Below are 12456 nucleotides of genomic sequence, written 5' to 3' on the forward strand. Positions count from 1 at the left end.
ATGCTCTTGCCGCGTAGATGGGTTCCTAGGCAGAGGGACTGGTGTTGGAGGTTGGGTTGTATCGTAGGGATGTAGCTCAAAAGTTCTTTCTGGCTATTTTGAAATGATTGAGGCCTAAGAATACAGAATCGGGAAATTAGAGAGTTAACCAAAGTTAGGGCTTTGAAATCAATGCCTCTATTGCAAAATTCAGTATGTGCCATGTATCTGACTATAGAGGAAAATTCTCAGGTCATATTTGGCTGTCTTTTCTGAAAACCTGGAGAAAGTATTCTAAAGCTTCCTCGCAATAGTGACCGTATACTTCTGGTGCACACCCGGCTCAGAGGAAAGATCCCTAAGGCAATCTTTAGCCAATTCCTCCAGCTTGTCACCCACGATCCCCCGAGCCCCAAGCATCTTACGAAGTAGTTCCGGATAATTCGGAATTAGCTTCGCCTGAACATACCTCCTCATAGCCTGACTCTCCGGCGTTTTGCTAGATGGCACAAAAGAAAACTCAAAAGTTTGGATACTCAGAACCTCCAACCCAGCATCCCGCATGAATTTCGCTGCATCAGATCCGGCACGCGTAGACAAACCTGCATGCTCAGTGCCAGCCACAACAGCCCGATGCCACTCCCATCCATCGCTGAGACATTCCGACGTCCAAAAACGGTAAAACTTCCAGTCCAAGTCTTGATGTTCGATGATTCCACCGGGGCGGAGTGCCTCGGCAGCTGTCGTGAAATACCGGCTCCAGTCATTGATCCCTAGGAAGAGCATCTTCCCGAAAATATAGTCTAATTCACTTGGTGTGAAAATCTCGCGGTTCATTACATTGCTCGTGGATTGGTTATGATCTACTTCAAGGATGTTTCCCATTGCCCAGCTGGTGTTTGCTGGGGCAAGTTTTCGCACGTCCTCTGGGACGGGCGATAGATCAAGTCTGTAGACTTTCGCGGAAGGGAATATCTTGGCCATTTGGATGGTCGCAATGCTGGTGCCACATCCGACGTCTACAGCCTTGGAGATGCCCGTCATGGACTGGATGGGTGCCAGGAAAGGTGCCCCTCCGATCATTTTGACGATCGCGGCCGCTTGGGCGTCGAGTCGGTCTTGCTCGACGGCACTAGGTAAGACGGGATGTAAGCTATTTTATCTGAGATATCAGAGATGTGACTGGATGGGTAGTGCTTACTCGTTTGGGAGCACATATGGGGAAGATGTACTGTGGTATTGTCGTTCAGTAGGAGGGAGTACTGCTGTTTCTGCTGCCATGCTTGGCTAGTGTCACAATGAAAAGGGTGTAATAGAGCAGACGCCACTCTCAATGTGTTTCGAAGGGAGTGTCTGATATACATAATTTTCCAACGGTGTGGGAACCATCTTTGCAGTTGAGCCCAAGCGTCATAGATGATAGGTGTGTGTATGATCTGTGAAAGCAACTGCAACAGTCAGGGAACAATAATGACTAGGACAAGCTCACAGCTTACAGCCTCTGGATACGAGATTTGCCCTTCTGTAGCAGTAAGCAGTCACTGAGGGTTGGTAGAACTCGTGGTGGCCTGTATCTAAACGATAATTAGGTATGGTTCAATTCAATTCTGGGGTTTTCTCGGGAGGGTCTTCAGCAGCACGCTAAGCCAAAGTAGGAGTAGGCCTTCGCAGCTGGAGCTCAACTGAAGTCATGTATTAATTCTGGTGAATGGCAGGGTCAACTTTGCATGCGAAAAGTTGGCCTGATTTTTATTAATAATACCTGCTTGGCTACCTTAAATTGGCCCCGTGTCGCCATTGATTGGCCATAGGAGTCAAAGCTAAACCAAAGCAAGAGTGACTGCTCGGGGAGGAAACCCCGGGGAGGAAGAAATGGGGGGAATTTCCCGACGGCAGATCAACATGTGGAACCAACTAAACAAAGATTGCATGGCTTCTAGATCCATGGTTTTGCCTCTTTCATAGCCAAATCTCTCTCCCCTCGTATGATATTCGTGTCACAAAGATATCCCTTTTCACCCATTTCGAAATCTATTTGTCATCGTGGCATTTTTTGCCAGCTATGTCGGAAGGATGTCTATCCTCGTTCTGTTACATTCAAGGGAAGGTTAAATTGTCCGTCTGACCGGCTGTATTTTGCAAATTCAAGCAAAAACACAAGTGCCTCCTCTTGTTGCCTTCTTTCCCATCTCCCCTTCGGTCCCTTTTATATACGCAGTTTCAATGCCCTATACCACCTCACGCATGACCATCGACTCCTCCGGTATTGAACCAGAGGTCAAGTCTCCCCAGAGTGGCCTGATAGAACAGCCATGACAAGAGCAAGGAAGTCACCTCCACAATGCCCAACGAGGCTATCTACCTTGACGCTAATGCAAATGCCGTTGCTACCCCGAGTGCTCTGCGCGAGAACCTGTTCATGATTTTCATCACATTGGCTCAGCTTGTTCAAATGATTCCACTAGGTGCAGGAATGAACTCAGGCCTTGCTATTGGAGAGTCTCTAGGCGTAACTCATATTCAGTCGGTTTGAATCGTGGCGTCTACCCTCTCACGCAGGGAGCATTTATCCTTATTGGTAAGTGCGCTCGTGTAAGCTTGGAGAAGAGAAAAGATTACCCGACTAATCTTGGCGCAATCTTCTACTCGCATTAGGCGGTCGTCTTGGGGCAGTATATGGCCACAAGAATATTTTCGCAGCTGGGTGTGTTTGGTGGGTCTTGTGGGCCTTATGCGGGGGATTTGCCAATAACCTAGTCTCCATGTGCTTCATGAGAGGTCTCTGTGGAATTGGAGGAGTATTGATGATCCCGAATATTGTCGCCCTTCTCGGGATTACATTTCCACCAGGCAAAAAGCGGAACCTTGGCTTCGCTCTCTTCAGCGCCATGGCGCCTGTCGGTGCCGCAGGTGGCTCACTTGTTTCTGCAGTCATCGTTCAGCTGTCGGAGTGGAAGTGGCTATTCTTCATGCTGTAAGTGCGGGATCCTTCCGCAATTTTAATTTTTATTGCTGACCTCTCTCTTTTTACAGGGGTTTGCTGGGGTTTGTGGTCTACGGCACCGCCATTGTCGCTGTTCCGCCGGATGATCCCGTTGATCCAAATGGTGATGTGGACTGGATTGGAGCCTACCTTGGCGTTGGTGGCCTCATCTTGTTCAACTTTGTCTGGAAGTGAGTGGTCCTGTGTGAGCAACACTTTACGGGGGAAAACATGACTAACTGTATGGGCAGCCAGGCACCTCTCGTGGGGTGGAAGAGTCCTTACGAAATTACCCTTCTCATCGTTTCGGTCCTTCACTTCGCGGCCTTCTCCTACTGGGAAATGAAAGTCGCCAAGGAACCAATTTTACCATTTAATATCTGGAAAGCGCCTTCGTTTGGTCCCCTCGTTCTTACAACCTTCTTCTCATTCATGGGTCTGGGTATATACTTCTGGTACATGAACATCTATATGATCACCATCCGTGGGGACAACCTCATTCGGGTGGGTGTCCAGTACTTACCGTTGACAATTGTCGGATGCATGGTAGCCTTTCTAGCCGCCTGGCTAGTTCCCCGAGTTCCCACACAAGTCATCATTGGCCTGGGTTGTCTGGCTATGACAACCATTAATATCCTCCTCGCCACCATCCCAGAGAAACTGGCCTACTGGGCCATGGCATTCCCCGCTATGTTTCTGCCCGCTTTCACAATCGACTTGATCGTAAAAGTGCACAGATCATCGCTAGCAACACAGTCCCGATGAAACACCAAGGCGTCGCTGGATCTTTGGTGGGCACCCTACTCAGCTATGGTATGAGTACTGGGCTCGGATTCGCAAGCACGGTCGAGGTGAACACCTTCGATGGTGGAAAGAATCTCCTGAAAGGCTACCACTGTGCTGCATATCTGGCAGTGGGTCTGGGCGCTGCCTCACTGATTATGGTTGCCTGCTTCATTCGCATCCCGAAGGATAATCGCGAGGGCTGGGAGGAGACCGAAATGGCAGAGTAACGTATAGAGCTCGCTTTCTCTTGCTATTCTGGGGCATATTACTGCCTAGCGCACTATATCCTGTGAACGATAACTGGCTATCATCTATTTTACTAAAGATACAAAATCCTGCACTAATCTTAATCCATTGAATTTCCCCAAGCACCGAAGACAGTCTTGTTGGTCAGAACAATCCGTAGCCCTGTTTAAAACGTCACGGTATTTCTTCACGGAATACCCGGCTAGCCCCCCTGCCAACCAGTAATCTGCAGAACCGAGCCGAGGTGTGACATTCAATTGAAACGAGCCAAGACGTTACAGCACACCAAGCTCGGGTAAAGAGAGAGAGTCCAGCGCGTGGGCGCAGTGTCAGGCGAGCACTGCATAACATAAAAGGAATGTGTGATTGGCGGGGACTGGGATCGGGGATTAAGATAACTCTGAACGTTGCGTTTTAAAGCTTCTGCAGGACATTACCTAAGTTACATACTATGGATGATCTAGAATAAGGCTGTTTCGGGATTCGGAATTGAGGGGCTTTGATTTGCGAGTTTGGTTCGGTTGGTTGCATTGCAGGGATTAAGAGGCTACTGCACGGACTAGTACTGTTAGCTTAGTAGGTGAGACTGGGCTATAGTACTCGATAAACCTGGGGACTCGTGATGGGTTCTGGTGCCAGGCTTTGCAAAGCGCTAGGTTTCTTTGGGGTTGTTCTTTTTGATCCCTCCGCATCTTCCGGGTATGGTGATGGTATTTGGTTATGTTGGTTTTAAGTAGGGTAGGCATGGTAATGGGTTTGAATACAGGCCGCTAGCGGTGATGCCGATGCTCGGTGGCTGTATGGCGGTTTGGATATCGTGTGACCTTGACTGGAAATCTAAATCTAGACGGAGATTACCCGGGTTCGCCACTGCAGGCTAAACGACTTGGTATGACAACCGTTTTTAAGATAATTCTAATTGTTCAAGGGTAGAGATGAGGCCTGATTTGACTTGGGGTATCCTGTAATCTATACCTTCCTTACGTTATGGGCTGGACCTGTTTCGGGGGTATGGATAGTGCTCGCTTGGCTATGAGTGCGAGTACATATAATGCCCTGAGCCCAGAAAGTACAGCATTTTTCAACAGTCATTTGATTCGTTCAGTATTTACACCCACAATCGACACCCAACGTCCATCATGGTATGCCTCGACTTACAGCTCGGCTTGCATAGTTGTGCCTCCAGAGCTGCTGATGAGCCTTTCGTCCTCCCCCCAAACACCGACCTCCCCAAATTCAAGGCCTTCCTTTCCTGCGCAGCGAGTGTCATAGATGAAGCGAATGTTCAAGTCATCGACATCTACGATGACATTGCCCAGGAAGAATACATGAACCCCTCCAAGGCCCATGATATGTTCCATGTCCTGGAGAAGACGCATTTCGTATCATCCGCAGTTGTCGCACCGAGGACTGTTGCCGATGTCCAAGAGATCATGAAGTTGGCCAACGAGTTTGAGATTCCCGTCTGGCCGTTTTCCAAGGGCAGGAATGTTGTCTATGGAGGGGCAGCCCCGAGAGTACCTGGCAGTATCGGCATCGATATGGGCAGGCACATGAATAGAGTGGTAAAAGTAGATACTGAGAATGCGTATGCATTGGTCGAGCCTGGCGTCTCCTACTTCGAACTACATGAGTATTTAGTCAAGCATAATTTGCGGGATAAGGTGTGGGCGGATGTGCCTGATCTGGGAGGCGGTTCTGTTATTGGGAATACTCTCGAAAGAGGTGTTGGGTATACGCCATATGGGGATCATTGGTGAGTCGCTGCGACCGTTATTCCGGGAGACATGGACTAATGGGGGCATTGAACAGGATGATGCATTGCGGACTGGAAGTCGTCATGCCTGATGGTTCGCTCCTCCGCACAGGAATGGGCGCTTTGCCAAACCCTAAAGCAGATAAGAGCAAGCCGGCACATGAACAAGAGCCAAATGAAAGCTAGCAACTATTCAATTATGGTTTCGGCTCACACAATGATGGTACCTTTTCGCAGTCATCGCTCGGGGTCGTTGTTAAGATGGGGGTCTGGCTTATGCCTAATCCTGGCGGTTATCAGGCCTACATGATCATCTTCCCGAGGGACGATGATTTGGATCAGATTGTGGAGATACTCCGGCCGTTGAGGATCTCCTTTGTAATTCAGAACGTTCCAAAGCTGGATAATGTTCTGGTCAGCGCCGCCCTCGAGGTATGTACATTGAACTATCAACCTGCCTTTTTTTTTTTTGGCTTTCTTACAGTCTCCAGGGCCACCGCAGCGATTACACAGATTCCGACAAGCCCTTAACCGAATTTGAACTAGATGAGATTGCCAAAAAGCTCGGCATCGGTCGCTGGAACCTCTACGGAGCAATGTACGGGCCCACCGGCCGTTCGCGACGCTCTCTGGTCCGTCATCAAAGCCTCCTTTAGCAAGATCTCGGGTGCCAAGTTCTATTTCCCCGAAGACCGCCACAACGATGTAGCGCTACAAATCCGAAACAATACGTTCCAGGGAATCCCCTCCATCACCGAGCTTCGATGGGTAGACTGGCTCCCCAACGGCGGGCATTTGTTCTTCGCTCCGATCGCTGAAGTAACCGGCCCCGGCGCCAAAGCGCAGTACGATCTCCCCGCCGCTTAAGCGAAGAGTATGGATTCGACTTCATTGGCGCATTTCTCGTCGGGGTCCGCGAAATGCACCATATCGTGTGCATTCTGTTCGATCGAAAGGACCCGGATTCTAGACGTCGCGCCTATGAACTCATTAAGGTTTTGATCGCCGAGGCGGCAAACCGCGGATGGGGTGAATACCGGGCTCATCTCGCCCTGATGGACCAGATCGCGGAGACGTACAACTTCAACAGTAATGCGCAGATGAAGCTGAACGAGAAGTTGAAGAATGCTCTCGATCCAAAGGGGATTCTGTGTCCTGGGAAGAATGGGATTTGGCCTGCGAATTACAAAAAGGAGGAATGAAGTTTGCACAAGCCGTAGATCAACTAGACCGCTCTCACACCAACACATACATTTTCAGGTGAATATTGAATAGACCCTGGCTTTTGTCCCCGACGAGAAAGGACTATAGTCCGACGGCCCGAACCGATCCGCCGAGTCATGGCTTTCCCATGGTTCCAAGCTGGAAACCGGTTTCGGCTAACACTTGAAAAACAAGGTATTTAAATCTACATTGTATGGAGCACATTGAAAGCAATCTTTTGCCCTACTATTAGTGTTGAGAACACTTTTTCAGCGGCTACTTATTTCTAGCTGGCCTCCTAACGTGCTATATGGTACACTTTCAATTTTTATCTATCACCACGGTAGCGATCAGAGATGATCGCTCATAGCCTGTAGCCAAGCTACCTGACCCTGGAAGCCCCATAAGGCTTACTGCCAAGGCTACTATAACGTCTCCCTTGATCGATTTAACCTGGACGTAGGTCGTACACTTTGGTTGTGGGGATCTAGTTTTAAAGTTACTTTCCTAGGTTTCCAGCATATGATAACCCTAGAAAAGCCAACGAGCCATCATATAGTAGGATTATTCCCAATAACTGGCAATCATATAATTCATGTTTCAGAGCTATGAGCTGTTCTCCAAATTTTTGACAGGAAGCCCTCGTAAGTTAACAAACGCCACATTTACCCAGCACTTGGCTTGCAATGGCCTATAGAATATATGCCCCTTACGTAAAATAATTGACTGGGCGTACATAACCTTAAATGTTGGTTTGTGATGGTTCCTTGGATTTAGCCTTTCGAACAATGGAAAAACTAATATTAACTGGAGACAGTGTATATAAGCCTGCTTGTCGGTCATAGCCGGTCCTGGTGTGAACATGGAGCTGTCTGGGGGTCAAGGTATGGTTTGTAAGTAGCTTGTTGCTATAGTAGAAGATCGTGGTGAGTGAAGCCGGGTTGGTAGTACGCAGGGACCGGGCAGTTGTCTGTGTGTGTGTGTGTGTGTGTGTAAGATGGAGGATGTTTGGAAAATATAACTGGATTTCTAGTGGACTCCTTTGACCAATACAAGGTGGATGAATTGCTGGGGAACTGTACTACAAAAGAAAGTAGTACAGTTTCTTCTTAGCTTCTCATTATAATTGATCAAAGCGTGATTCTATTGTATAACACCCGCGCCACTGGATCATGGTCTTTCCAGAATGATGCGGACATTCGAGGTGTCAACCCATACCATTGCCGGTGCAGCTTGTCCTGAGATGGCTATAGTGAAGATTTATTGTAAAATCCTATGGTTGTGGTCAAGTAAGGAGCGTTTATTTGCGATATTATCAGACAATTCTATTTACTGGGGGTTACCCCCGGTTCAAATTGGACAGGGTATCCAACTGCTTTAGATGTGGTGGTGCTTTGGTACTAGTTATGTGATGCTTGGTACTACTTCAGGAGCATTGGGACCGATTGTATGATATATAAGGGCTACATAGACCAATCTTTGAGTATGAAATAGATGAAAGCTATATTGAAACTGGTCTACCCAATCTTCGTGCATGCTTTTTCGAACAGGGTAACAAAAAGTCTCTTAGTGAGTTAGATTCTGTCTAAGTACTTGTCAAGCTCAAATGCTTTGTTTAAATCACCGGACAAACCTAAGCCTACACACTACTACTGGATTAAGCTATTGATGCTCATAATCGGACATATCTAGTCATGAATGATTATTGAAGCTACGCTAGAAAGGGGTCAACGGGCAACGGTGTAGGTACTGGAGATTAACGAGCATATGTTGAGCCTATTCACGTCAAGAATAAAGAGAAGGGTTTAGAAATATAAAGAGATGGAAGATAGACGGATTCGCACAAAGAAACAGCAGATCAAACCACACTGAGCAAGCAAAAAGGTTCGGGACATGGAAGGAGAGGGGGTTAGACCGCCATTTGATTGGGGGTGGGGGGAAATGGTTAACTAGTTAGAGCCCACGAAGAGTAAGCAGCGACGGGTCGAGACCCGCGCACCCGCTTAGGCATTATGTCATGTCATTGTTAGCGACCGCCAACAAGCATTGTGGCGATTATTCTGCGCCATTTGTTCAACCGACAAGGCCATCTGCCGCCGATAGCGACTCTATCCAGGATATAGACCAGATAGATCTTGATCTGAAGAAACTGAAGACAGGGAGTCAGACACGATATCTATGCGATTCGGTTTAATTTGGTTTTTAAATTATTTATTTTATTCAATATCTTCCAGGATTGCAATGTCAGTTACGCTCGCTTGAGATGCCTCCAAATCAGGCAGATCCTTTTGGTCAGTTTTCCTTGGGCTTAAACTGCTGTCTAAAGTTTGATCAAATCTTCTTTTCCCTAGGTTTTCTTAGTTATGTGTCTATTGCTATCGCACTATGTGTTTGCTGCTTGGCCAAGGAATTTGATTCTGGCAAACATATCGGAAATTCTTAACAATATGCTAGAGTGGTGAGGGAAAGGCTCCTGACAGCAGAAATGCAGGCGGGTGCGCATCATCTCCGGGCGGGGAGGGGTACAGCACACAGTAGCTCTGTAGTCCCCGTCGCAATAGAGGGGCAAAACAAAAGTACTCTCTATCTGTCACTACACTGGACGCGACGGAGAGTGGGTGGGGGCAAGAAAGTAAATAAAGAAGGAAAAAGAGTATATGGTAGAGGATTCGTAGCTTTACTTTATCTCGTATCCAAATAAATCATAATGTGAAGTATAAACATTAGACGGTAGGCAATCTCCAACCTTAGGGTGGTGAGAAAAGAAAAACAAAGAGGTTGGGTTGTGCATTGCAAACCAGGTGCGTTGGTCGTAGGCACAGCACTAGTGGGTTTCAGTATTCTGATGTGCGACCTCAGGGGAGGGGCAAAGGGTAAAACGGAGGGTGCAAAAAAGGAGCCTTGGGTAGGCGCCCGGCACCCGAACATAAGTAGGTCTTCTGGGGGAACGGGACAGCCTGCAGTGCAACCGAGAGTTGGCCGGCGCTTAAAGGGAAAGCCCAACACCCTGCGACCGCCGGGGCTTAACAGGACACTCTGAAGGTCGTGAAGCACACTAGTGAACTCCCCGTGCCCACTGCCCTAGGGCCCCTAAGCCGAAAACAGCGACTCAGCAGTGCCCATCAGCGCCCACTATTTAGTAGACCCTATTCCCCCCTCTACCGCGACCCCGCTAGCGAAAATTTCTTTCCCTCTTCTTCTTTCTGAAACCCCCATTATTCCCTTCTTCCCTCCGTTCTTCTCACCAATATTATTATCTGACGGATTCTCCCCCAGTGGAGTTTCACTGCATCTTCCATCATGTCGCGCAAAGACGACACTGTGTCCGTCAATATTGACGACTTCACTAGAACCCGCGATAGTGTAAGACCCCCTTGTTTACTGTCCCTCCGGTCGCGCCGGGCACCCAGTCGGGCGCATCGCTCGGTGCTTCTCTCCCTGATCATCCGCTCCCACGCGTGTCCATAAAAACAACGGCCCTGAGGGTTACTCCTCTCTAGCCTGTCCTGGCCCTACGCCACTCTCTCATTATCGTGGAAATATTCGCGCGTATATTCACACCACCCAAGACTTACCTTTGCGCGTAACTCCATTTTTGTTTTTCTCTCATTTGTTCTTGTTGTCTGTTTTTCTGCCTTCCCACATGCTACTCCATCATGGCCCGACGCGCCTCCACCCCTGGTCCGACGCAGCCATCCTTGCCTTTCCGAGATCTTATTACATCTCTTGCCCGCGCCACTGATTGTGTTAACGCCGCCACGTTTGGTGTCCGCGCGGTCGCGACCGTTCCGCCTAGCCAAGCTCAACTAACATACTCGCAGGTTATCGTTAGTATCGCGCATCTCCAGGCGGCTGTCACGAAGCTGTCGGAGGCGTATATCAACCATGCCAACACTGTGCTAAGCCGTGGTTCGACGGTGGATATTGCAAATGTCACTAGAATTACCAACTCCCTCTATGAGGGTAATCTGCTGGGCGCTAGCGTTGGCGCTCGTGCTACCAGCCCCGGCGCAAAGTCTGAAATGGGCGAGAAGAAGAAACGCAAGCGCGCTCCCCCGGACCCCAATGCGCCTAAGCGTGCCTTGACTCCTTTCTTCCTTTTCATGCAGCACAACCGCTCCAAGATCGCGGCGGAGCTGGGGGATAGTGCAAAGCCTAAGGATGTCTCTGACGAAGGGACCCGTCGCTGGGCTGAAATGCCAGAGCCGGAGAAGGAGGTAAGTGTTGATTCCCCCTTGTCGGCTCCCAGCCTGTAACATCATACTAATGCCCTACGTAGCACTGGAAGAACATGTACGCCGACAATCTCGCGGTCTACAAGGAGAAGATGAAGGCCTACAAGGCTGGTCTACCATTCAGTGATGACGTTAAGGCTGCCAACCAGCTGCAACAGGAGGCGGATCGCGCGGAGGCCACTGCCGCCGAAGAGTCTGACGAAGAAGAGGAAGAGGAGGAAGGGGAGGAGTCGCCGGAACCAGTCAGAGAGCCTACCCCTCCCCGCGCCGGCAAGCGTCGCCGCAGTGAAGCTGCTAAGACTGCCAAGGAAGTCGCCTCTCCTGCGGAGACCAAGAAGGCGTCGCCCGAAAAGAAGAAGACTCGCACCCCTGCTGCAAGGGAAAAGAAGGCCCAGGAAGAGACACCCGTTTCCACCCGCAAGACAACTGCGGCCGAGAAGCGGTCCAAGAAGAAGCGCAAGAGTGAAGCCGGCGCGGACGAGTAAATCAGTAGGATATGAGCCTTAGAAAAATGGGTTGTATAAGGGGGGGCGGTGTACAGGTATTCGGCGCATACATGTGTTTTTTGGGGGATTGAAGCGTACCCAGTGCTCCCTGTAACATAGCTGCCGTTTACTGATTGGGTGCTTTCTGGGTAGTTTGGAGTCCTTTCCCGGTGCTTTGGTTTTGCTTTACGTCTCGCTTTGCTCTCCAGGGAACAGTGTATCTTTTTGATCTTAGCGCAAGTTTAAAGAAAATGGAAGGAAACTTGAATATAGGTTTGCGTGGAATTCCAGATTGATCGAAAGTTTGTCTTACTTCCTGTTTCAATCAAGGTCATGAGACGATATGGATGTGGCGTCATAATCAGGATGTATTGGGGAACTCCTAAGATCCCCGAGAGTGCTCTGGCCAACGCCAGTGCAGAATCCTTGTACCCCAGACCTGCAAGGGGGTTACAGACTCGCTGTGCCAGGGCCCAGCCTGGGGGTGTTCCAAGGGTATGTTCTGGTAAGAACCATAACAGAACGATCGGGCGGTTAGCCGGCACAGCAAACCTGTTAGTCAATGGATGATTGAATATCCAATGGACGACGGCCAACCATAGGCCGAACGGGCCCCTTATCAGCATGCCGACAGCTTATCTCGGCGAAACCCCACATCAACATCCGGCCTTCGCCTTTGTTGCGCTTCATTTATAAAAATCCTCCCCCGGAATCCCTTCGTGTAAGCCCCGGCTTTTTTAACCTCCAGCGAAGGCCATTGTAAAGAGACTGTACCTTAAAACA

At 49.1% G+C, this 12456-nt stretch overlaps 4 protein-coding genes across 4 annotated transcripts; 3 read left to right on the plus strand and 1 right to left on the minus strand.

Moving 5' to 3' along the window:
- Positions 1-78: 78 nt before the first annotated feature.
- BDW43DRAFT_275947 (class I SAM-dependent methyltransferase) lies at positions 79-1692 on the minus strand. Its single transcript, XM_032041907.1, has 3 exons — positions 1476-1692; positions 1181-1427; positions 79-1111 (listed from the first exon to the last, which is right to left on the minus strand). Exons 2-3 carry the CDS (start codon positions 1258-1260, stop codon positions 274-276), a joined length of 918 nt encoding a protein of 305 aa, XP_031900544.1. The 5' UTR covers positions 1261-1427; positions 1476-1692; the 3' UTR covers positions 79-273.
- A 628-nt stretch (positions 1693-2320) lies between these two features.
- On the plus strand, positions 2321-3975 carry BDW43DRAFT_319638 (MFS general substrate transporter; the record flags this gene model as incomplete). Its single annotated transcript, XM_032048951.1, has 6 exons — positions 2321-2444; positions 2504-2557; positions 2635-2953; positions 3013-3153; positions 3214-3654; positions 3693-3975. The coding sequence occupies 6 exons, from the start codon at positions 2321-2323 to the stop codon at positions 3973-3975; spliced, it is 1362 nt and encodes a 453-aa protein (XP_031900545.1).
- Positions 3976-5133: 1158 nt separating this feature from the next.
- Positions 5134-6952, plus strand: BDW43DRAFT_300223 (aryl-alcohol oxidase; the record flags this gene model as incomplete). Its single annotated transcript, XM_032044857.1, has 6 exons — positions 5134-5750; positions 5807-5831; positions 5937-6182; positions 6242-6348; positions 6442-6518; positions 6597-6952. The coding sequence occupies 6 exons, from the start codon at positions 5134-5136 to the stop codon at positions 6950-6952; spliced, it is 1428 nt and encodes a 475-aa protein (XP_031900546.1).
- A 3657-nt stretch (positions 6953-10609) lies between these two features.
- BDW43DRAFT_311054 (HMG-box domain-containing protein) lies at positions 10610-11673 on the plus strand (the record flags this gene model as incomplete). The annotated part of the gene is made up of 2 exons (XM_032047108.1): positions 10610-11170; positions 11233-11673. The coding sequence occupies 2 exons, from the start codon at positions 10610-10612 to the stop codon at positions 11671-11673; spliced, it is 1002 nt and encodes a 333-aa protein (XP_031900547.1).
- Between the last annotated feature and the right edge of the window lie 783 nt (positions 11674-12456).

Source organism: Aspergillus alliaceus (assembly GCF_009176365.1).
Source record: "Aspergillus alliaceus strain CBS 536.65 unplaced genomic scaffold BDW43scaffold_21, whole genome shotgun sequence".
NCBI classification, from domain to species: domain Eukaryota; kingdom Fungi; phylum Ascomycota; class Eurotiomycetes; order Eurotiales; family Aspergillaceae; genus Aspergillus; species Aspergillus alliaceus.

Coding starts and splice junctions, on each gene's coding strand:
- BDW43DRAFT_275947 (XM_032041907.1), bottom strand. CDS start 1,260: ATGGCAGCAGAAACAGCAGTACTCCCTCCTACTGAACGACAATACCAC. Junction 1,112..1,180: donor CCATATGTGCTCCCAAACGA/GTAAGCACTACC, acceptor CGTCTTACCTAG/TGCCGTCGAGCAAGACCGAC.